General features: G+C 41.7%; 2 protein-coding genes across 27 annotated transcripts in view; both read right to left on the minus strand.

The window, feature by feature from the left end:
• Nucleotides 1-25,366, minus strand: part of NRG1 (neuregulin 1) — a 447,143-nt gene that overhangs the window by 73,680 nt on the left and 348,097 nt on the right. For 5 of the 26 annotated variants that reach the window (XM_068176232.1, XM_068176229.1, XM_068176228.1 and 2 more), the window contains exon 1: nt 22,366-23,003. The exons of 19 other annotated variants lie outside the window; for them this stretch is intronic. In XM_068176232.1, coding sequence (XP_068032333.1) covers nt 22,366-22,993 — 628 coding nt within the window. In that variant the 5' untranslated portion in view covers nt 22,994-23,003. Of the gene's footprint in view, nt 1-22,365; nt 23,057-23,468; nt 23,605-25,366 lie in introns of those variants that run through there. 2 more of the 26 variants (XM_068176226.1, XM_068176251.1) reach the window with 2 other exon arrangements.
• Nucleotides 23,427-23,588, minus strand: LOC137464757 (uncharacterized). The gene has a single exon (XM_068176258.1). It carries the CDS (start codon nt 23,586-23,588, stop codon nt 23,427-23,429), a length of 162 nt encoding a protein of 53 aa, XP_068032359.1.

Here is a 25,366-nt window from a genome sequence, read left to right on the forward strand (position 1 = left end):
AGGAAGTTTTTCCAGGTAATCAAGCAGACATCTTTGAGCTTATTCAAAAACTTTATACAATTCCCTTTTCCCTTTTACAATTCTCACTGTTAGTTTATTCTCATAATCAGTACATTTATGGAATGAGGGCACTGTGGTAGCGGCTTTCTAAAAACTATAGAAAAAAAGCCATTGCTTTTTTGTGGCATCCCATGAAAAACAATATTCACCAAGCCTCCTTCATTTCAATTGCAAATCTGGAATGTGGCAAGTTTTTAGAATGGGTGTGAGATTGCACATTTAAATGTGATCTGGGTTAAAGCTGCTATAAGACTGGTTCTATTATCCTGCCGACACATTCACTAGATTTGTGCTGGCATGGAGGAGGAGGGTGAAAGACTCCTTTTTGTGGGGCTCCCAGACTCCACTGTCATATTTATAATTGCACAACTCCCAGGCCAGCCATATCAGTGGTCTCTTGTCCCTCTGCATGAGGGATGTCTTCCTGACTCTTTCCCTGCCACAGGATACATGCATTGTTTTCTGGCACTGTGCTACTTTCCATCGGTTCATTCCAAAACCACTACCGAAGAAGCCGCACGGATGGAAGAAGTGGTTATACCCAGTTAAGGTTTTGTGCTTTGCTGGAAGGGAACTAGAGCTTTATTCCAGGCTCTGCTATATGCTTCCACTGCAATGTTAGCAAGTGAGGATGTTCTCAGACATGGCCACTAATCTCATTTCACTCATTTTTCACTCATTTCACAGCTGGGGTGTGATCTTTCCAAAACATTTTGCCTTCTGAGTGCTGCTGACAGGGACTGAATGGGTAAGAGAAAAGTCTCAATGTTTAAGCTCTGAGGGCATAAGAGAGAGGCTATGGTATAAGGATGGTAGCACATTTGCAAGTGCTTACACCTGGTCCAGTTTCTGTGGGGAAGAGCATGAACACCTGCAAAGTTAGAGAAGAGATCACACATAGAAGCTAATTCGGTGGGGCAGTTCTCATTTGGCCACTATCTCACCCTTGAAGGTACCAACAAAGACTCTCAGCTGAGGATCTCTGACTCAGCCATCTGATAATTTGGCCAAAGAACGCATTTTGCAAATCACATGTAAACAAGTGAGTGACCCAAACTGTTTTTTGTGACTCATACTCTCTGAAAAGGCACTCTGTAAACAGCTTTTATGACTAAAAATGATTATAATCTGTCAATTACAGCATGCTACGCAATGGGGCACAAGTGTTCCACATTTTTATCATTTGTCACACATTGCTATGGCTTGTGTCACACACTGGCAGAACTCTAAAGGTTGAGAAGTTTGGTTATGGTCTTGATAGTATGAGTGCATAGCAGGCAGTCTCTTAATGAGAAAAGATTTTGAAAAACAGAAGAAGGATACTGGGAACAGAACGAACCAGCCACAAACACACCGGTAGGGATGAATGATTCTACAAAAGGATATCTGAGTCATTATGGATCACAATGGTGGGAAACAACAAATCCACAAAAAAATCATGTCCCATGGCATGCTGCATCAGTAAACTCCCCATGCAAGACTACAGTCTACTCTTTGAAGAAGGAAGATGTGGACAAACCAAGAAGAGTCCAGCAATAATCACCCCAAACATGAGCATGAACATATGAATACATGAATATAAATGAATGAATGACTTCAAGATCAGAAATGCTGAAAAGGGGCAAGAGATACTATACACATTCAAGACGCAGACCTGGCCCTTAGCAGTGTAACGACTTAATGCTACTGCTGCTGCAGATCATTGGAGACCAAAATCTGACTCTGCCAGGATATGGAGGTTTCCTACTGATATCAGATACATGTTGTTTGTATTTGCCCTTTCAGAGTTCAAACACTAATGCAGTTCTGTGCACAGGAGAAGCTAGCCCCACAACAGGCCTTCTAATCCCTTGTAATTTTCAAGGAAGGTTTTTCAGATAACCTGCTCCATGCTTCTTCTGGTAGGAGGATATTTAATTAAATGAACCCTGAGTGAATGTCTTTCCGCAACCTTTAAACTCTTGCATTATGAGCACTAGCACTAGACAACAGACCTAAAGGACTTTAGTTTTTAGAGTAGGTTTAAAATGAAAGTTTTTAGCAAAAATTACCAGCCTGCTTGGGGCAGCTGAGAAAACCATTTGCTTGGCTCAGATCTACTTTTCATATTCAGCACAAGAAGAGTTGTTCTATTCCATGGACATGACTTTCTGAGCAACACAGGACATGAAAGTCTTGAGATGGTGAGGAGAAATTAGTGGGGAGTGAAAAAGATCCTGATGCTCTGTTTGGCAAACATTCTGTGTTTGAATTATGGTGTGTTTGTGTGCAAGTACACGTGCATATGAACACATGAAATTTTGTATAGGGTTTAGTGGAAAGTAATATTCACAATTCATCAGCTTAGTGTCATTTGGAAGATGCTGGATGTTTATTACTGGGAATATAATAGTAATTTCCTGTGGGAAAAAAACTATTAATAATAATTTTTTATTTCAAAAAATTTAAAATATTATCCATTTTGTTTCTGAAACATTTTAGAGGATTTTAAATATTTGTAACATCATGCAGATTTTCCACCAATAACATATATGGGCCTGTTTGTTTTTTATTCAGCGAAAGTGGATACTTTTTAGAACAAGAAAAAGTAAACCAGAAGTCTGGCCTGAAGAAAAAAAAATCTGTTGAAGTCTAGATTCCTGAAGTTGCTAAGATTTGAAGTCGCTGTTCTCCATAAAAGGTTATATAGTTAATCTTGCCAATCCTAAGTGCTGAAAAGTCATGAAATTGGCATGAAAATTAAAATCTCACTAAAATGACACACTAGGTTTGGCGTCTGGATTTTGATCTTTAGCTGTCCATATTTTCAAACTTATTTTTGTAATCATCACAATTAGAAATTAAGAAAAAATAGCATTACAGAGGAATGAAGTACGGATGCTCATGTAGTATCAGAATTGAATAGGCTGATTCTTTTTCAAGAAAGCTTTGAGTACCAAGAGCTTCATGTCTGTAGCTGAATGATATTACAAGCCATGCTCCATTGCTTGTGTTTTAATTGCTACATTGGTGGAATATATCACTTGGTTACAAGCAACTTCTAAGTCAATTGTTCTGACAATCCATGTTTCTGAAGTGCTTTTTATTGCAAAACAGGTATCGCTAAAGAACTGCTATCATAATTAACATTTGCAAATCTTTAGTCAACAGTCATTAGTAATTTTTAACAACTGACCAGCTTAATTGCTGACCAAATCAGGGCCTCGATCCAAGTAACAGCTGACACCATCTACATTGGTTGAATTCACAAAAGCAGGAGCTTTTATTGACAATCTAGGTAAATAATGGCAGAACAGATGCTATGGAGAAAATGTGCTACTGCAGCAAGAGCCCCATATCACCTCCTTCTGCAGACAGAAAACCAGTGGAAAGCAATGCTGTATTTCATTTATGACAACAGTGAAATATTTATTGTGATGGAATAGACCAAGGCTAGAGATGCAGAAATTGTTTTTCCACTGGCAGTGTAAACTTTCTCTAATGCATGGTCAAATCTTCAGAGGGATTTATATACCTAGATAAGGTGGCTGACACCTAAGGAGATTTACTAAAATGGTCAAACTTTACTCTGGAATAAAACACATCCATTCTTACTTGCCTGTCTCCATCTCATACAGTTTTAGGAGGAAAAAGAGAGAGGAGACCAAGGACATTTCATGCATTGTCCACAATTCCTTTTGCATGGGGTAATTTCTATAACTTCATCTGCTACCAGTGGGTCCCAAAATCTGCCACAGAAGACACATCCACCAGCAACAGCTGAGCATGTATCTTCCACACCTTTGAATGTCAGCCCCACTGCAATTCCCCCAGTGCCTTTCACTCCTCCTTGGGAGGAAGGTGGTGGGGTTGAGGTGGGTACTGGATATTAATTTCTCCCATGGGTCAGGATTTCACACCTGAGTATAGAGGGGTTAATTTGATCTACTACCATGCATGAGTTTCTCTGAGTCTGTAGTGGAAGCAATATGTGAACTTGCATAATCAAAGAAGGAAATAGCAACAATCCTGACCATGCCCATGCGGCTTTTGTATTACAGAACAAAGCCTGTGCTGTGAGGGATTTTGCTCCTGTCCACTCATGTAAAGTCTGCCCTGATGTGTTCCTCATCCGGGGCAGGAGGGAAAGGTTTTGAACTTGGAGATATGTCTGGTAGTGGGGAGGGAGGCCAGAGGAAGGAGGGACACAGTGGTCTTGGCAGAGAGCAGTTCTTATATTACACAGCATTAACTAAGGGCTGCCACACAAAATGAGCCAGCAGCTGCAACTTTGTTTTTTGTAGGGCTTTTGCATAGAGTTACAGCCCAAACCAGCAGGCAGTACAGACTAAGCCCTGCTGTTGCAGCTATTGTGCTCTTCCTTCTCACATGCCTGTGAGGAGTAGTCACAACCTTTGCCCTTAGCTGGGCAGCACAAAGGACATCCAGCCTCCTTGGAAAGTGGTTTGTTTTTGTCCAGGCACTGGGCTGGTACACACTGTTTCTGCTGAGGCTCAAACCTGCAGCTTTCTGCACTGCTGCTCTGAATTCCTCTGACCTTTGTCCAAAGCAAAGCCAGGCCCTGTCACATCCATGAAGATGAAAGGGTGAACATGAAGAGAAGCAGCCCTAAGGAAACAGACCCTTGCTGCCCATGTTGCCCAGAGCAGTGTGCCTCTCAAAACACCACTCTTGTGCTTGTGGAGCGAGCTGATTTGTTCTGTCCCCCATTCAGGTCATGTTCAGCTCCCATGGCAGCACATACATAATTTGTTGTACCTAAGTAGGTTGGTTGATATAGAGCCTGGGTGACTCCTGCCCCAGGCAACTACTGCACAATAAAATACCCTTTTGTGATAATCTAGGCCCCGACTGGATTTCAGAACCTTTATCCATGGCTACATGGTCCTGAGCTTGCAAAAGCTCTATTGGCACCAGGAAGACCCTGCACTGCAGGAATGACATGTCAGCAGTTAGGCAGACAAATACATTTTATGAGAAGCAATTACGGAATTAAGTGTATTTGTATGAGAGGAAGTGAGTAAAACATTACTAGAAAAAGTCTGGTACAATTGTCATCCCTAAGATTGGCAATGCCCTGGAAAGGGGAGTGGGAAGCTGTACGAGAATCCTCATTTACTAGAGAGCTCTGTGTCGGTTTCTGCAGATTTATGAACCTGGTAGCTTGCTCACTGTTAATGCCTTATACTCCTGAGAAGCCCGTTTTGGGCAGAATAAATTATGGCCTCCCCACCACGGCAGGAACAGATTGTTATATAGTTCTCCAGAAGGACCTAACTGCACCATGAAAGACGAAACAGCATGAGACTTGTTTTGAAGCAAAAGTAAAACTAGTTATACTCTGGGTCTATGTTCTTTCTTTTAGAGAAAAAAAGAGCGATTAATAATAGATGGTCCCCTGGAAATACTGTTCCAGCAGCTCTTAGCTGGAATTGGGCAGTGCTAATATACTAGGAGCTTTCAGGATTATTCTGTTTAATCTCTGTAACAATAGAGTAATTTTAGCCCAGCGAGAAGCCATTGCAACTCCCCCATTTCCCCTGTAAAGACATTGAATTTCTAAGTGAAAGGAGTCTTAGCCATGTCCCAAGGCAATAGATAAAGAGCCTTTAGCTTCCCTGTCATTCTCTAAAAGTGTCAGATAACCAGGACATGATACAAGGCATGTGAACAGGAAACAATATACTACTGAAATGCTTCAGGATGCAAGAGACCTTAAAAAAAAAAGAAAAAAAACTGCTTTGGAAATAGAAAGTAGATGAGGGTGGTTGGGAGACACACTTGAATCACAAGTTTCAGTGAACGCAACAGGACAATCAACCTTGTTTACTACAGATGTTTTTTGTTTTAGGTTTTCAATTCTCTAAGAACGGGTGAGAAGATAGGGCCATAACATATACGGCCATCACCTACTGCATGCTGAATCTATGTTTCTCAATTGTCTTCCAGATATTTAGATTTAACACCTTTAGAAGTCCACACGAGTCTCAGAGATCATCCCAACAAAGTAAGTGAAAACAGGTGCTTGATTGTTCCAGTGTGTTTGGTAAAAGCTTAGCAGTCAGGCCTAAAATTACAGCTTCATTAATCAGGCATTAACTCACACATGCACTTTACTGTAAGACTAGCTATGGGAAAATTAGGTATGTCTCCTCCTTAAAGATTGTAACTCTCATGACAGATCTGCCCCCTGCCACATCCACTAACTCACTGGAAAAGTAAAAAATAGCCTCCAGTGTGTTTGCTTTCTGCCCCAGTCTGAATGTGAAACAGGTGTATCACATGGCAGAGCATCACTTTGGCTGCTGGTAGTTTATGAGCCAAATGTTCTTTACTGTTTGGTGTCTAAGAGGTGTGCAGCATTTTGCCTCATGCCTTGTGGACTGCAGCACTACACAAACTATGTAACCTTGCTTAGAAACAGAAGATACTGAGAAGTCTCAGAGGTACTGTTTCCCCACCTTACAGTTGACCACTTCTCTCATATTTACCAAAAAGTACTTGGGGTGCAGAATGGATAGAAGTTGTGACCTGAGAAAAGCAAAAGCCAGGAAAATATCTAAGAGAATATCTAAAACAACCAGCTGATCCTGACCCTAAAGATTAACTATGTTGACATGATCATTCTCTGAAGAAGGATTGGGACCCCTTCACAGCCTGCAGTCCTAAAGAACAATCAACCAAGTATACAGCCCTGTACTGGTGGCTTAGCACCAGTCTTCACCTAAAGGGCAACAGGTCATTTACTATTCAGGCGTGTCCAGGTTACTGTGTGAAACCTCAATCTTGCTCTAGAAATTACTCCTCTGGAAGGTGAATTTACAGCAGAGGGCTGCCACAAATGAGATGCTATGTAGCACACGGGGACGGGATAAGGGAGCATGATATAAGGCTCTGTGCAGCACTCCTCGGTCATGGAACAGCATCAGTCTCCCTCTCTTGGGGCACCCTTTCAAACCAAGCATTCACTCTAACTCTGCAGAAATCTCCATTCTGACTGTGAGTAGACCTGTATCAGCCACAGCATTTCCAAGTGGGAGCCCACACTGTTCATGCAGCAACACTCATAAACTGAACTCCAAGGGCACTTTGAGATAAGAAAGATGGAAAAGGTTTGTTCATTCACTTGCACATCAATCCCCAGAAAGTCAAGGACCACAGCCTCATGTAGGTGGTACACTGGCTTCATATGGCTGGTAGTGTCAGTTTCTTCTTGCACAGTGGACCACTGGAGAAGAGCTTCACAAAGCAAAGACAAAGTAAAACTTGATCTCCTTGTTCTAAAGCCATGAAAAATCCCTTAACCTCTCCACCATCACTGATGTTGGAGCAGAGGCCTGCTACCTTTTAGTTATCGTGTGTTGTACCAGAAAAGTTATGATCCTTCCGTTGAAGTGCACAAAGACCCCGTAGAGGCTTTTGTTCCTGCACTAGGCATCATGTGCTCTGCTCTGATTCCAGTAATTTCCCTGCAGTTCTAAACTTGATGCTTTCCAGAAGACATGTTTCATTGTCAAGTGGGATTTAAAGTGTTGTCATGGTGTCCTGTCCTAATTGTAAAGCAGCAGAATAATTTGGATCATGGCTGAAAAAGTGTTTCAGTCTTCTGTAAACAACATCATAGCAGAGCTGAACTCAGATGTAAGGAGGATACAGCTCCCTGGGTTATCCCAGCAAACGGTCACATGCTAACTTTGGTATAGGGGATATCATCCCATGCAAACCTTCATTTGACCTCTCTTCTACAAGTCTGGCAGTGACCCAATCCCATGCATTTGTGCTCTGTACCAAGCTGTCTATCTGTAACAAACCCCATATTAACATTGGCATTTTCCACTCTGAAGCAACAGTATTAACCTATTTTGGAGCTGATTTCATGCAGGACACGGGGAATAAAGCGCATCTAATGTAATCAATCTTGCATTTCTAGCTGAGGCAATGCTTAGGTTGCTTTTTGCTAACAGCAGCATCTATACAGAACCAATATATATCCCTCCTGCAGAGAAAAGCAAACTGTCAGGAGAAGAAAGCATTGTTCCTGGCATCATTTCCCCACCTACAAAGCAGAAGACAGAGCTGTTTCAAACTAAGCAATTATCCTCAATTTATTATATTAATGACAATAGTGAAGGGCAAAGCTAAAAAATCTTTCTGGACGGGGCTGATAAGCAAGGAGGCAGTTTCTGCCAAAGAAATTGCACTTAGGCCTATAAAGTGTCCCATGGGTATTCAGAGAGTGCTTATGTCCCTTCTTCTCCTACTCAAAGGATCTGTCTTTTTGCTTGTCGAGCTGGAACTGTCCTTGTGCTGTGTATCCATCAGACACCTGCAACCTTCCCAGTCAGTGCTGTAGGACTGCCCACCCTTCTAGCCACAGGGCTGGCAACCTGTCACCGCTGCAGTGGTGTGGTGATGCACAGCAGGCCCTTCACAGCTCCTCTTGTTCCCACAGCTGTGCTTCTCTATGTGGCAGAGTGTGGGCTCCTTCCTCCTCCAAACCCAAGCAGGAGAAGAAGGGACATAAGCACTCTCAGGGAGTATCTGTCTCCCAGGGAGAGATCCCTTGGCCACTGACAGGAGGTGATGGTGTGAAGGTCATGCCTGCAACCTTGCTTTGTGCACATCAGGCTGTGAAGTTTAATGGAGCTTCATGAGTGGCTGAGAAACTGCGGGCTGAGCCCATGCTATACAAAGGCCAGGCTGAAAAAACAGCCATTGGACCAGACAGAGCTCAGTCAAATGATGATCTGATTTTGTGTATTTATGTACAAAAATTGAAACTAGCCAAGATTGGACAGAAGCAATCAATCTCTATTAAAAACAAACAAATAAACAAAACAAAACCAGAAACCAGAAAACAGATGCAAACACAAACAGGCCCTGCAGCTAGTTGAGGTTCAGCTAAAGCGTGAACAACTATTTTACAACACTCAAAGCTCTCAACTTAGATCACCAGACCTTGGTTAACTAGTACTTTGTCAGTTGTCAAAGAAGAGCAACATTGTGCTTTTTTTTTTTTCCCTGAAGGGAGCCATTAGCCAACAGTCTATTACATTCAGCGACAATGACAGAAAAACAGTCTGACTTGAAATGTCAGGATTTTATTTTGTTTGCATTTATTTCATTCATTTCTAGCAATATATGCTAGAAAGGCATTTTAACCGTGAAGACATAGTGCCTTCCTATGTATTTTAGACAGTATTTCTTATGAAAAAAAAAAAAAAAGAATCTCACTAAGAGAAGGATTCTGGAATGGTTTTTAATTTTAATTTGGTATGTCTTTAGGCCCATGCCTGTAAGTATAAGTCTATACTTACTACCCTTTATTTGTGAATTTTCTACTCCTTCCTGGATTTTCCTTAGTAGATGCTACCACTTAAAGGGAGCACAGCTGCCTCACAGTCTGGGGGACTTCATTCTTGATGCTGCCAGAGGTTTCCTCTGTTATACAGGGTAAATCACAGAGGCATCTGCAAGAGGGGCTGCTGGCACTCAGAGACTATGAATTCATCCAAGCAAGGCAAAACATTTGTAAACTGTCACCTACAATGTTATTATTGACTCATGCTGTGTAAAATGAGACTGATGAGTATATTTCCTTAGCTCTCTCCCAGTCTTGTAATGAATATGAAAGTCGGCTGCTGTCAGAACATGTGTTGAGTGAGGGTAAATGGAAGATCAATACGTTCTGGTTCTCTCCATTTCATTCCATGCAAACTGGGGTCCCATCTCATCCTGGAGCACCCTTTGCCATCCCATGCCAGCACTGATATTGCAAAGCTCATGGGACCAGTCCTATAAAGACTAACAGAGCAAAAAAAAGTCATCACTACCCCTGCAGCAACACCCTTCTCCACTTGCATGTCTGGATATTCCCACATGTGCTGCCCTGACACTTTCAAAGGAGGAGGTGATGTGCCCCCACAGCACAGCTTTGTGTAGTCCAGATTAGGAGTATTTTACTTTATCTTTAACCCGAGCAGCCTCCAATCATTTCAGTTCAGCATGCAGCCTAGCTGAAAGGGCTGGTGTGAACTGCAGTGACATTTCCATCGCAGCCGCCATTTTCACATCAGACTGAAGCCCATTAGCTGCTAAGCTGGCCACTTCCTGGAGCTCAGCTGAAGGAAGCACTTTGTTGGGAATATAATCAATCTTACCACAAAACTGGCTGGTGCTCTCTCAGGTGATTAAACAGTCACATGAGAGAAAAATGACACAATTCAAGGCTTGCTCTTAACTGAGCTAGGACATGAAAAATGAAAAGTGTCACTGTAGTACTTAAAACTCCCTTACATCACCACCCCCAAAAAGGAGCCGCGAAATGCAGCTCCTCTGAAATGGACGTATGCATAATTCAAAACATGAGCTGCCTTAAGGAGCAGAACTCTGGGCCCAAGTCTGCTGAGAATTACAAGCAGCACAAGCTTGAAGGCTTCTCAAGCAATGAGAAGGGCAGATCATTAACAGTGCAAGAAAATGAAGAACAGGAACTGTTCTGACATTGAGATCACACATGGGAAGTTGCAATTTGACAATTTTAAAAGCTCTCTTAACAAGTGAACATCCCCAGAAACTCTCATACTTTAACAAATATCACTAGATTTGTAGCCCTTCTGCTACGTAGTCTTATACTTCAGGAATATTCACCCTATGGGACCTCCATGAGGAGGCAATATAATGCTTTTTAAATTAGTAGAATTCAGAGCAGATTAAGTGTTAGATTTCAAAGCATCATTCCAAGGTTTCAAATTATCATCCCAACATTTCTTCTATTTTTACATTTAAGCCAGGAGAGGTCAAGCTACAACTGGACAGGTAGATAGCATTTCCAGTCTTGAATTCAGCACAAAGTAAAACAAAGGTCAGTGTAGCTGAACTGCCCACTAGTTTTCAGTGAAAACTAGAGTCAGCGTGTAGGTAAAAAGTTGTTTCAAGTAATTATTGTAATAATGAAGAAATCTCCATCGACTCAAAGTCACCAGAGGGAGAGATTTGAATTTGCTAAAGCTTTTCTCTTGATATGATTGGGATATGAAGCAGTCACTTTAGGGTAGCAAGTTACTGTGGTACAAATGGTAACATTGCTGGGGTTGATGAAGGTTAGTTAACCCCCAAAGGAAAAATTCATGCAGTTTACCATGTTTACCCTTAAAAGAACTGTGTTAATTTCCAGCTTAGAAAATCTATTTTCAGCTTAGTCTTGCATGATGCAGATTTTCTTGCCAGCTCTGAACACTCCAAATTTTCTCTTATGTGACTTGTAATTGCACAGAAGTCTTGATCAAGTTGTCTGATTTTTCTCTATTGAGTGACATTTTTAAGATTTCCTTTGAAGGGGCAGTATTTACATCACTTGACCAACATTTGCCAACCGTGCTTTTTGAACACGGTGACTGAGCTTCTGCTAAGTCATAATTTTTGATCAATTGTCAGAAAAAAATGCCATTATGTCATCATCATTTGTAAAACAGAATAATGTATGAAAACCAAGATATGAATTAAATGTAAGTTAACATCAGACAGTAATGCTGGTGTACCCATTTGTTAAAAATTAATGTGTATTAGCATCCTGAAAGTATCAGTAACAGCCCTGAGAAGACATTACAGATAATCTGCAAAAGCAAAAGCAAAGCATAACCACATATTATTCTGCAACTTGGGGAAGCTGCTATGTATGTTATGGACAAGTAAATTTAAATTTTTCTTTGAATCCTGGCATATTGACATGCAATATACTCTGGATCTCAGTCCTGTTCAGGAAACATCAGAATATTATTCTGTTTTCTTTGTCTTCAACCCCCTCCCCTGCAAGCTTGTGCAACAGCTAAATGGCTTTTGTGAACTGGTACTTCCTCTGATTCACAGCTAGCAAATCTGCTTCCTGGGCTTGTGACAGTTATCTGAATACACTTACAGAACATGTCCTTTTAATACTTCCTCCAAATTTGGAGAAGGAAAAACTGCACACATTAAGCAATCTATTACCAACAATTAGGAAAATTACAGGGTTGCTTGAGAAGCTACTTACATGAGAGGCATCTATTAATCTCTATAGCACAGCAAATTCAAATGCTTGGAGACAGCGAACAACAGAAAAGCTGTTAGCCATGTTCTTAAACATTCACATGTTCATTTTGATGGCTTTACTGGCTAGATGTCATTTTATAAACCAAAAGAAGAATTTTAAGGTGCCTTTCTGTTAACTGATTTTGAAGCAAAAGTCTGTGTCCTAATGCATTCATTGGCCTTTTCATCCAGAAACATAGCCTTTCTTTGCTCACAAAGAGAATGTATTCACAGCTGTATGTCCAAAAAATTATACAGTTGGAGGAATTTTCAAATATTGTCAATAATGACATTCAAAATCTATTAATACTATACTAAATCAACACCTCCGAAAATAAGGGTAAGCTAAATAACCTCCATGGGGCAAAGGCTGGGGCGCACAGAGGGGTTTTGAACAAAGTGATGGGAGGGAATTCAGTGACAGAGAGACACTTTGCAGTGTCTGCAGCACAAGCAGAGCAACTCGAGCTGTTGGGGTGGCTAGAGAAAGTAAGGGTGTGAAGGGCAATTCCTTGGATCTCTCCACCAACAAAAAGTGCACACTCAGCATGGCCAGATGGCAAGATGATCTGTCCTACAGAGGATCCCTTAGAAATGCATGATGGACAGAGGGAATTATTCCATTCCTAGTTCAGATCCTTAGCAGGGAGAAAATCTGCTTTGGGATCTGCTGCAAGTGCCACACAGGCTGTAAATACCTGTGGCACTGCAGAACAGATTCTTCCTGCTTTTATCCAGTCAAGAAAATATCAGACCTTCCCTGCTGTCCTCTGCTTGACAGCTACAATCAGTTCTTTGCAGTTTCCTGGCCCTTTCCTGGCTACTTAATGATGTTCTGCTCTTGCAAGTAAGAGCTCAAGCCTCTCCAAGATCCTGCTGTGTACCAACACAGCAGGAAGCCTTTTGTCTCGCTTTTGATCCTGTACTCCTTAATTCCTAAAACCATAACAAGAGACTCAGTGGTTGGTTCCCTGATCAACTCAGACCAGATACATAAATGATCATTTTTCCATTCCCCTATACTTCTCCCTGCCTGACACACTTGATTTCCCTTGCTAAGGCATTACTACTACCACACTGCTAACTGTCCTGCTAAGCACACCCACAGCCCAAGAAAACCTATTTTGAAAATATAAAAATGTCTTAAAAATCCCAGATATCTTGACATTATTAACCATTGCGACTTTCTTGGTCTATGATCATGCCCCATTATTCTCATGTCCTGTTACTATAAAAGATGCTCAGGCATAATGAAACCCTATCAGGATAAGTCCATTCAGCATACCCACTGTAGGGCAAAAATGAAAAAGAATCCATATCTTTAAGCTGGGAAGAGAGGACCAAGCACCAAAATCCTCCATCCCACTAATTCATGCACTAGGACAGTTTCCACTTTTGGAAGGAAGAACCGAATGTTGGAGAAGTTGAGATAAATGGAAGGAAGGGCAAAGTAATGAATAATAAACTGAATGAAGGGCAAAGTGATGAAATGATCCTTGGGCCAACAGAGGGAGAAGTGTCAGTGAGGCATGGAGGGAGAAGTCTTTGAGAGCATAAGCAGAAGTCAAGTGTACAGGGGAACTCTGCACAGTTCAAATCATTGAGCTGGCCTCCTGTTTACCCAAGAAGACTTGCTGAAGGTATTATTTGGAGTAGAACAGAACCAGATGGGGAATAAAGGAGCTGAAACACCTACTAAAATGCACACAGCATTGCCATGGCTGGGCAATTTTTGTGTTTTCTTCCCTTGACTGGCCCTTAAAATTTTTATTCCAGTGAGAAGCAGTATGCAACCCTGGGAGTTAAAGAAGCAGGTTGGTGAGGGTCCTTGCATGTGTGAGTCATTGGTCTTCTGCTCTGACTAGACTATTGATTTACTGCTTAAAATTTTAAAAAGCCACTGATGCTACTTTATGCATCTTGAGTACTTCTAAACAATGATCAAGGCAATGAGAAAGTCTTGTTGTCTTTTGCTGGAATTTTGGACTAGTCCATGTCTAAGTACCATCAAAATTATGTCTCTATTTATCTGAAAAATAAGAAAGCGTGAAGAGTGATGAAATAATTCATGGACTCAAAACAAATTCTTTCATGGGGAGAATCACAGAGTTCAGCCTACCTACCCTGTCAAAAAGGGTTATCTGATGTTGAGCTTATCTAATGTTGAACTGACTACAGTGTATATGGACCTTCGTGAGTGGGAAACACATGGCACGAAAGAACTTTCTTATCTAGGAGAGAAAGGTGTAAATGAACGAGTGGCCAGAATACAAACATGTACTTTCAAAGTCAAAGTAGGTGACTTTATTTAAAAGAGATGCTAGAAAATGGGAAAAGGCAGACAATGTCTTGCTTTCAGGTTTCACACCACAGCTGGAAGACCCCTTAGTAGGGATGACACTGTATCATGTGCATTCCAGTGCTCTTACAGGTTTTACAGGGCTACAGACCTGAGAACCTTTATACCAGTGAAAATTTAGGCCATTTAATTCAAGCTGAAATACTAAATGAATTATTCAGAATAATTTAATATAGGGAAAAGTCCAAGTTTCTCTTCTCAAGATGCTGTTCCAGTAGCCTTACACTAGCTTCCACTTACCTTCTTAGAAGATTTAAGTAATCTTTTATGAGCTCAGAGATATTTCTTTTTTTTCATACGAGAAAAGCTTCTGAATGAGCTTGATACTCTTCTTCTCTACTTTGATCTGTCTAATCACATGAATTAATTGACTGTTAAAAATTGTAAAAGTCAAACATCTTTCAGGAATTCCATACAATACTGAACTATGTCACATATCATGCTTAAGATCACAGCTTCATATACTCCCCCCAGTGCCATGTGACTACCAACCCAGTATTGATTTCCTTTCATCTCAAAAACTGAGATGATATTCATTGCCAAAAAAAAGCTGTGTGAGTTATGAGAATGCGCTGCCAGCAAGTTCCAGGATGAAGCAGAGTTATAAAAAAATGGGGGAGGGAGTAGGGAAGGCATATGTGAAAAAACTGAATATACTCTTGTGAGAAGATATACATTGAAATAAGGCTCTTGTAGCTAAATAATACAGGACCAAATGTAACAGATGGATGCCGCAATACTACTGATCTTGTCCAGATCTGAATAGACCTTGCCTCTGGTTTAGCTTAGGGAAGCCTTGGGTGATGGCCAGCCATGTCCCACTGGATTTGTTCCTGCACATTCTTCCTCAGCTAAAACCTTTTCTTTTGTCTCAGTGACTAAAACTCTACTGTGAATGGGGAAGAAGGATGAGACAGGTCAGGGTGTAAATGAGCAGAGTTCATATTACCTCAAAATAATGCATTTCTCCCTTGCTGCTTCCTAACTGCCAAACAATGGTCATGCTCCAGCTCCTGGGTTTCATGTGTACCTCCTACTGTGTCTCGTGCTTCACAAAATATTTTAAAGTGAAAGATCAAGATGTGATTCACAGTGCTCACTCTCCAGGAAAGAGGTCTCCTGTAAAGATAACTGTAAAGATAGCCAGTGTGCCTAATATAAAACCATCCACAAACGACGGGGCCTGCTCCTCTTTGTGGTCTGTCTGGGGAACAAGAGGGCAGAAGCCTTTGGTAGAAGATACTCTGAACCCATCTATCCATCTCCAAAGTACACACCATGATTCAGTCCTTGATTTCATGTGGCTTGAACATGACCAGAAGCACAAAGACTTCTGATGTTGCATAACTTAGCACTGTGTAACAATAAGCCAGCTTTGAGTCCAAACCCAGCTTTGAGATCTGAATGTCTCAAAGGAAACAATTCTCTTCCCTTAGTCAGAGAAAGCCCTTTCTCCTAATTCCAGCCCATCCAAGGTGAAACAGGCATTTTCCTTTCAAAATTCTTTTATTACCTTCCATGGCATTTTTAAGGTCTGTCTCCTCTTTCCTGAAAGAGAGACAGCACAATCTCTGCCCAGGTACTGTCTGCAGCAGATTGGCATCACATGTGCCCTCCCTGAACCAGCTGCCTCATTGCATTGCTATTGATTCTGAGTTGGATTTCTGCAGCAAATCTATTGCACTTCCATTAGCAAGACTGCAAATGATGAAAACGCTCATTTATATCAGCCCAGCTCTGCACCACAATTAACCCACTACTTAGCCTCCAGCAAGCCAAATTGTGCTTTCTCATCTGATGCAGAGAAAGTTCCCCAAGGTTTCTCTGTAACCAGAAGTTAGGCACAGCAAATCTGAGGTAGGCTGCTGTGTGCTTTATTTGCAGTGCATTAACAGGAAATCAAACAGTGTAAAAAAATATGCAGATATGGAAAGAGGATAATTTTAGTCCTCTGCAGTGAAAATCCAAACCCTGAATTTTGTGATTACATCAATTATGAATCAGTTCTGCTTAGAAACTTTTGATGCAGAACATTCGCAAATGTCATTTTTTATTAAAGAAATAATGGCCATATATTTTGCATATCCATTGTATTCTCTATACTCACATATGCATCTGTGAGGAGGGAGAACATGCAAAAGGCTCCATGTAGCACAAATACATGACTTACTCTCAGGAAAGTTTACAAAGCAAAATGAAGCTTTAAAAAATAAATACAAGTGCAGATTACTATTTTGTACTGAGAAATTCAGACTGTTATTACGAAAAAACACTCCAGGAAATACTGCTTTTTCTCCACTGTGTTCTGTGCACAAGGAATGGTTCATGAAAGGAAAACCACACCCCTGAGGAAAATTTGAAAGCCATGAATTTGGGGTGCTTGTCCAAGAGAAAGAAACACAAGACCAATCCATACAGTTTGCTGTTTGTTAAACAACTGTTTCCATGCAATCAATGAAAACCAAAAGGAGGGGTGGTAGCGATACTGAAAGAAACAAAATAATAAATTTGTCTGAGCAAACTGTGCTTGCTGAGGACATTTTAAAGACAGTGTGAGCTAACTGGACTGGGAAGGGGAAGTCTCAGTTATTGCTTTGGAAGGCTTAATGGACCTGAACCCCCTAAGAATTGCTGCATCTTATGCACCTCACCCTATCAGTCCCCATGAGTGCTCCTGTCACAAGTATATACCTCTAGGAGCCGTCATGACCTTTGGAACAGCAGAGCAGTACAGACTGGCTGGCTCAGTACAGTGGCACTTGCTTTATTGCTGCTTGTTAATGGAGGCCTAGTTGTGTCTCCTGGGTCTATTGAGATCAGCATCCCTTTACTACGCTCCTGAGTTAGGCTCAAAACTTTGGTATCTTAACCACGTTAACTTCCCTGTGACAAGATATTGTTAATTTGCAGGATACATAAAAGAAAAGTCAAGGCTTTCAAAATCACTCCTAATATTGTGTATTTAACTTAGAAACTGAATTGCAAGGATAGTCCCCCTGCAGACCCATGGGGAAAGAGAGTAGCTCCTTTTAGAGTCAGTCTGGGAATCGTCTGGGGAAAGTCTCTCCCTTTATGCTGGATATGCAGCTGAAGGCTAACTAGCTTCCCAATGCAGGCACTTAAATTAGGTATCTAAAGCTAATCAAATCCAGTACTGTGTCAGAAATGGACCAGCATGTGCTTTATGTTCCTGCATCTTCAAGTTTTAGGGAAAAAAAAAATCTCTCCTGTGGCACTGCCCTGCAGAGCAACAGTGAGCACAGAAAAGGCTGAAGCACAGTCTGTGTTGTATCATCTCCTCTCCCCTCCCCTGTGTACAGTCCCCTGCAGCTCTCTGAGACACCCCAGACCTTGACACGTTCAGAGGTTGCCAGGCATGGACTCTGTCCTGTGGTGTTGTGATAGGGATTTGAAATACAGAGCATGGGTGGTCAGAATTAGAGACTCTCAAGAATAAGAACAAACATTGCATGAAGATTCTATGAACAAACCTTCTGTCCTTCAATTGAAGTTAGAGGGCTGCAGCACTTCTAAGTGGAGGGAGAGACTCCCTCTAGCCTGCCATCAAGCTAAAATACAGACCTTCCCAAATCACTGTGAGTAGGAGAAAGGACATCAAATGCAGAACTGAGAAAGGATGAGTGGAAGTGGAAGTGGAAGAAGCAAGGAAAAAAATGTAAGGAACATTTACAGTGTGGTACAAGGTACAGTACAATTTTTATTCAATTTTCTCCTTCTCTAGCTCTAAAAAAACACAAGAAATTTAGCCATTGTGCCTCAGCTTAAGACTGATTTTGCTTCTTTTATTACACTATGCCTTTATCAATACAGAAATATTCCTTTCCTTTTGACTTACCTTTTGTCTTTTAATATTATTTTTCCCTTGCTGAAAGAGAAAGGAAAGGTGAATTCTTTAAAGCATTACCATAATTAGGGAGCTTATTAATCTTGGAGTGCAGCTTGTCAGATTAGAAGGGGAGCTGAGACTACTTCCCAAGTAAACAGCCACTACCAGGCTTCTGAAGAAATCTTTTAACCTTTTTCCACTGAGGATAAGAAAGCAGCATCCTTTGCTAATAATGACCCAGCACACCTGAAGTGGAAGCAGAAATCAGAAACTCTGGAAGGGAGCTGTCCCTCCAGTAGTCAGAGGTAGTTGACAATAATGGAGAGCTCTTTTTCCATTTTGCCACATTCTCTAGGTGAGGACCAGCACAAGTGAGATAGGAAGGAGTCCTGCCTGCCTCCCAAGGGACATGCACAGGTCCAGCGCTACAGGGAGATGAAGACATGCCTGTTGATCGTCCACTGATCACCAGCACAGCATGTGTGCAGCTGGCACATCGGCGCTGGCACATACTGCATACACATACAGCACATAAGCTGGCCACGGAAGCCAAAACTGAAATGGATGCAGGGGGTGTGTGGATGTGTCACCGGGCATGTGCATCCTCTAGATTCGGATCTCTGATGGTCCTCAAGCTGTGCTCTCAGGGCACTCCAGAAAAATCACGCTGTGGTCTGTCTCCTGCCCTGTCTCTTGTGTGCTCTGTGGCACTTGACCAAGTTATGAGAGTTGCGGTTCCCAAGCCAAGGCCTGCTTGGGCCTCTGCTCTGTGGCAGAACCAAAGCACAAGAGTGCTGCACTGTTTTGGCAGAGCTCTCACCCCAGAAAGGCAAGCTCCACATGGGCCTTTCTGGGAGTTTTGTGGGGAAACCTTAAATGGAAAGAGGAGGCTGTAGGAAGACCTTTAAAGAGGGGAATGGTTGGTTTGCAGATACATAAAATCTATTGTTACAGAAACAAATTTTTTGCAGTACTACAGAACTGAATCTCTAACCAGCCTGGATAAAGGGTGGAATTGTATTTGAAGGTGATAGTGTTAGAGGAAGTGAAATTTAGCTCCTGAACTGAGTTAGCATTATTACAATCTGCATGCCTTCTCAGAGGGAGGGAGATTGTATGTTAGGGTGTATTATTATATCCTGCTTGTAATAATATCTCTCTGTTTTAATTATGCTAAGATTGACAAGCTCCCTAAATATGGAAATTCTTTAAAACATTCACCTTTCCTTTCTCTTTCAGCAAAGGCAAATTATATTAAAATATGAAAGGTAAGCTAAACAGAAAGAAATATTTGTGTATTGATAAAGGGCAAAGAATAACCAAAGGACCAAGACCAGTCTTGAATCTAATACACCAGACACAATTATCAGAATTGTCTCTCTTCTGCTTTCTCTTCCAGGCTCCAGAAGAAAGAAGAATCAATTAGCCCTCTGCAGACTATGACCTTGAAGGATACAGCTTTAAGGGAATATGCTGAGTAAGACAGAAAAGAGAGAAGAGAAAAAGATTTGGAAACTCTTGGAGGGGATAGGTTCAGAAACAGTACATCGAGCACAGAAGATGAAACGTGCATTTTTAAAAATTTTATTTCTGCACTGGAAAAAAAATTTTCAGCACATAAAGGACTTTCTGGGAACATATTACCTCACTCTGCCTGAAAAGAAAAAAAAGGACACTGAAAGGTAAAAGAAGGGACAATCCAATTTGCAGATGCTACTTTTCAAGCCATGTCACTGAGATTTTTATAGCTGTCAAAGGCATTAAAAAAAAAAGTTAGCACTGATGCAATCTGTTGACCTCTTCAACAAATCTCGCTCTACATAAAACACAACAATGTGTTTGAAATGCAGCTGTTTCAAAAACCCCAAGACAGTGCTTTAAGAGCTGTCCAAAAAAGTTCTTTTCATGCCTCTTGGAATGCTTAGGCAGACCTTCTGCAGTGTATTTTTCCAGCTAGATTTTCTGATTTTTCTTTGCAGATAATCAGAGATGCTTGCCATAGTCAGAATTATGTACCACAGTTAGAACAAACTCTGTCTATGCAACATTCTCCCCTAGAGCAAATCAAACTTCATCTGCTACCAGTTCTCCCTCTCCTGTCAGTCTGTAACTATGGAACTCTACAATGCCTTAAAACACATTTATCTTTAAAAAATAAGGCCAAATTAAACAAAAAACCCAAACCCCAAAAACTCCTATAGACACAAAACCCGTAAATCAAAATCAGAAATCCCCTCTCAAACCAATCACCTAACTTCTGGACCACCATTTATTTCCCAGATGTGAGCAGATCTAAATGCAGATAATGGCTTTTTGTCAGTGCTCCTCCGCCCCCTCCTTTACTTCAGAGATGAAGTTAGCATGTTTTTGAAAAATATTTGCCACATATGTGGAAATTCAAGAGGGATTTTTGAGGCAATTATGACTGAATAGTGGTCTCTGGTCACTTTATGAAGCAAAATGTGTTAAAAAGTAATATATTCAATGTCAGAATGTTTGCACTACAAAAAAAGATTTTATGCGTCAGCAATATTTAAAAGAAAGCTCACTTAGCATAGTTCTATCTAATTGCAAAGGTGGTTAATTCAAGTAATACCACAGACAAAGCTCCCTATCATTTAATGGTACAGCAGTATTTCTCTATTAGACCGTTTCCATCTGACAAATTACTTTTAATCTGAAGGATGGTTACCACCCATTATCTAAGCAAAAGGCAGCAGGATTTCTACAGGAATACTCAGAACTTTCTTTCACTGATTCTGGAACTGCTGTTCAAGACTGACTGTTAGCTGAAAGGACCTCCTCTGAAATCACTGTAGTTATGCTCATTTTCACTGGCAAGGGAGTTGGCCTAAAATATTAACATTTAATCCAAATGCCACATATCTATACTAAGTTCCGTCTCAGTGTGTCTAAACTTAGAAGTGAACTTCCGGTGACTTCAGAGCTCCACGGTGAGGTCCAGTATGTGCCATCTTCAATGTGCCAACCTGCGGCATTATAGGGAAGGCATGAGGGAGAAAAAATGACGTGGGGTCCTGCATGGAAATTTGTGAGGAGTGCAGTTTTTCACTCTGATCACTGCAGCTTTCAACAGGAAACCTCAGCCCTGTGCTCTCAGCAGAAGAGTGTGCTGTCTTCCCTTTTACTAGAGTTACACAGCTTTACACAGCTCAGGAATTACTGGCTTGGTTTGCTTTGAATTTGGTGGGTTAAAATCATGAATGTCAAAGAAATGCAGCAATGCAGTATTTTGATGCTTTATGATAACTACTAAGAAAATAATATAGATACCTTTTTTTGTTTGTTTTTATGATGAGCAAAGACTAATTTGGAAATTGACTCTTTCTACATCAGCAAGAATGCTTTCCTGAAATGCCCCACAAAAGGCAGTAAGGCAATATATGAGAAACAAGTTAAACAAGAAGCAGCTCCTAGAGATAAAGACACAAAGAAATATATGCTTTGCTCTTAAGAGAAAGGGAAAGATCGTAAGTTAGATGCTAAATTAATAGTTCCCAGTTTCTAACTGCTTCAAATCTGCTGTTGCTTTTTCTCACTGTTCTGAGAGTTTCATGAGGATGATAGGGATATTTGGCAGCCACAGACTTCAGGAAGTATGTACCAGAAATGCTCTGCAGGCAAGGCAAAGAACACACATGGAAGATCCAGCACAGGAGACAAAGCCAATTTATAAGGACAATACACTATGTGGAATAGCTATCAGATAAACCCTGGAAGCAAATCACATACTTCCCTACAAGTGGATGCAGAGAAAAAGGCAGTACTAGCCCTTTACAGACATCCCAGATGAAGTCCTGCATACAGCAGAATTAAGTTCTGAGGACTCTAGATGCTGTTCCCAGAAGGCAACCCATGCTATACCTGTCTTAGCATGCTTAAGCTTTGCAAGTCAATCACATGCCCTCCTTCCCTCCTTGTAGACAATCAGAGAACAGTTAAGTGCCTTTTTTTTTTTTTTCCTGTGAAAGGGAAAAAAAACCCAAAAAAACACATAGCTTTTACTTACAAAGTTTTGGAGCAGTTGGGAGATTGGTTTCTGTTGCTTGTGCCTGAGATGCTGTGGTAGGCTCCAGGGCAGGTGGTGACAGAGAAGGTGCAGCAGAGGACAACAACCCAACATCTAGGATGCGGTTATATAGAGAAGGCTGGAGGAATGGTTTGGAGGGTACAAGTGAGCTGTCACTGTGCACTGTCACTTCAGCCTTGCTCTTGGGGCTAGGTACGAGGAAGGGTGAGGCATACACCTCCGAAGGCACCCAGGCAGACAGAGCTGTAGGATCCACAGCACTCTTTGGGTCTTGTCCTATCCTCCCAGGGTCAAGGTGGGTAGGAGAGTCATACTCAAAAATCTTGTCCACAAAGACCCACTTGAGGCCAGCAATGCAGAGGCAAAGGCTAAGCAGGCAAGCCAAGATAGGTGCGATGCAGATCTTTTCAGAGTTGAGGCAGCCCTTCAGTCGCTCTGCCTCCAGGCACGCACAGCAGCTTGCGGCAAGGCCTGCTATCCCCTGGACCCTCCTGTCCTCTCTTTGGGTCCCCGGCATGTTCTCCTCATCCGGGAGCCCGTTGAGGGACGCATCAGGGCTCAGCTGAGCTGAGGGGCTGGGGAAAGTGTCGGCAGCTACTTCAGACATCTTTAAGTATCAGCTCTCAAACAGCTCACCTCCAAAAGGCCTTAACTCTATCACAGTCCATTACTGTGAGACACAGACAAAAAGAGACGGTAGTAATACTCACAGTGCTCTGCAAAAATCACAGAGTGGGAGTCAATAAAAGGTCGAAGCTCAGCAACATCATCCAAACTGAGAGAGGAGTAATGCACAGGAAAAATTAGATCCCCCAAGCCCCCTGTTACTGTCTCTGCTTCTCTGAAGTGAGAATAGCTTTGCAATTACTGAGCTTCTGTTTGCTAGCCACTTTTATAATTCCTTAAATGCCTCTCAAGCAATTCCAGCTCTTCTCCAGGGGGAAGAAACATTCCCCCAAAAGCAAGCACAACAAAACAAAATAGGGGTAAGGAGGGTCATGAGATAAAGAAAATCACAAACACTGAACAAACTGACCAGATTAAGTAAACCAGTAGCCCAGAGCGAAAGGCAAGACTCTCACCTTGAGCATCTGAGGCTGGTATCTGCTTAGACGAGGAAAACAATTGTCATGCGGTAGAAGGAGTAAAAGCAAAATCTCTAACAACAGCGGCAACGGCAGAAGTGACAGTAGCAGCAGCATCCTGTCGTGTTACAGCGGCGGCTGAAAGAGGCTGAATCATTACAGAGCAGCAGGTGCTCGTTGTCTGAGCATCACTGCAAACAATATCATTACAGAGAGGTTTGAAAGCAAGAGCGATGCCAAGACGATGGTAACTCCCTTTATCTCCCCTCCCTCTTTGTCCTCCTTGAGCGCTCATTCACTTTCCTCCGTCCCCCCCCCCCCGCCCCGCGCCCCGCTTCCCCAGCCCCCTCGCAGCCTGTTTCCCTGATGTACAGACTCGCTCCTTCCTCCCCTACCCCACCCCCCGCGCTCTGCAGGGCTGCTCTGAGTGAAATCAGTACACCCAGCAACGCAGGACTGTGACTTCCTATTTTATCAAATTAGGAGGAATAAAGGCCATCAAATCAAAGGGAGGGAGCGGACAGGAGTTGCTCACCCACCCACTCCCTCTCTCCAGGCAAAGCGTGGCCAGAGGCAGCGGCGGCCATCGATGGCAAAGTGCTCCAGCAAGGACTGGGTGTCGGTGGGAGCTCTTTGGGTTGGACTGGGCTCGCTTAGTCTGATATTCAATCTCTCCCAGAGGGAAGACCTCTTTCCAGAAGCAGTTTCTCCCTGCCTGACACCTAGAGACAGCTTTTCTTTCCAAGCTTCTAAGTTTTATTTCCTAGGAATAGGGCTGGAATGCATCTTAGATCAAGCAGAGGAAATAAAAAACCCAAGCCATTCCCATCTCTGATAAATTTTCATTCAAGTTGTTGCAAAGAGGTTTGCTTTTTTTTTAAATTCCATTTTCCAACCTCCTTTCCAGACCCTTTTCTAAACCCAAAAACTCCAGACTTCACACTAAAGTCAGTTCCTGAATGCACTTTTCAAGAGCTTACATGTTGCTAGACTAGATTCTCACTCACCTTAGAAAAAAAAAAAAAAACAAAAAAACAAACTATTTTATTATTTTTATTATTATTATTAATTAAAGGCTTACACTTTGTTAAATTTGGCTGTCATTTCTCACCTTTACTAATACATAGCACTACCATTTCCACCAGTGCAGTATAATACAGGGGTAAATCAACAGTCCAGTTAACATAATGAAAGAAGGACTAGAATCAGATCTATTCCCAGTCTCTTTTGTCTCCCACAGAATAATACATCCATGTAACAATAAAGACATGTATGAAAGGCAAGGCACTTATAACACAATTTCCAGGTCCTTGAACTTAATGAAAACATTTGCATTGAAATTTTGCTGGTGAGAATCCCCCTTTCTCCTTAGTATAAATGGCTGCAGGATGCATAAGGAAACAAAGAATCAAGTGCTAAAAATTGCTCTGAACTAATTTTTGTTGGTGTCTTGTTTAGGCACATGAAAGGTAAATTCCTTTGTAGTTAGCTATTTTTGGTAGTGTCAAAAGAGGCATCTGGCTCTACCCATGTTCTCTGCCTCTAACTCTACTCCCATCTCAGCCCCCCCTTCCATGGGAACATTAGTAACAGTCGCATGAAAAAGATTTATCAAAATCTCAATGAATCCTATAGTGTTTTTACAGACTGTCATGTCAAGGACTAATTGATGGATGTCTGATCACAAAGCTTCCTGTGAGGTGGTCATAGCCAACCGAAGTAATCACAATGCTACTACAATCAAGTGCTTGGAGCATTTACCTTAAAGCACAGCCAGTGATAACACTCTCTGAAGGAATGTAAAAAGATAAATCATCTTACAATCTAGCCTACATTACCACTGAAGTGTCTGGTCCTTAGGTTAATGATGTGATCAGCAACCTCAGACAGAATGA

The sequence above is a fragment of the Anomalospiza imberbis genome, chromosome Z (assembly GCF_031753505.1).
Source record: "Anomalospiza imberbis isolate Cuckoo-Finch-1a 21T00152 chromosome Z, ASM3175350v1, whole genome shotgun sequence".
NCBI classification, from domain to species: Eukaryota; Metazoa; Chordata; class Aves; order Passeriformes; family Viduidae; genus Anomalospiza; species Anomalospiza imberbis.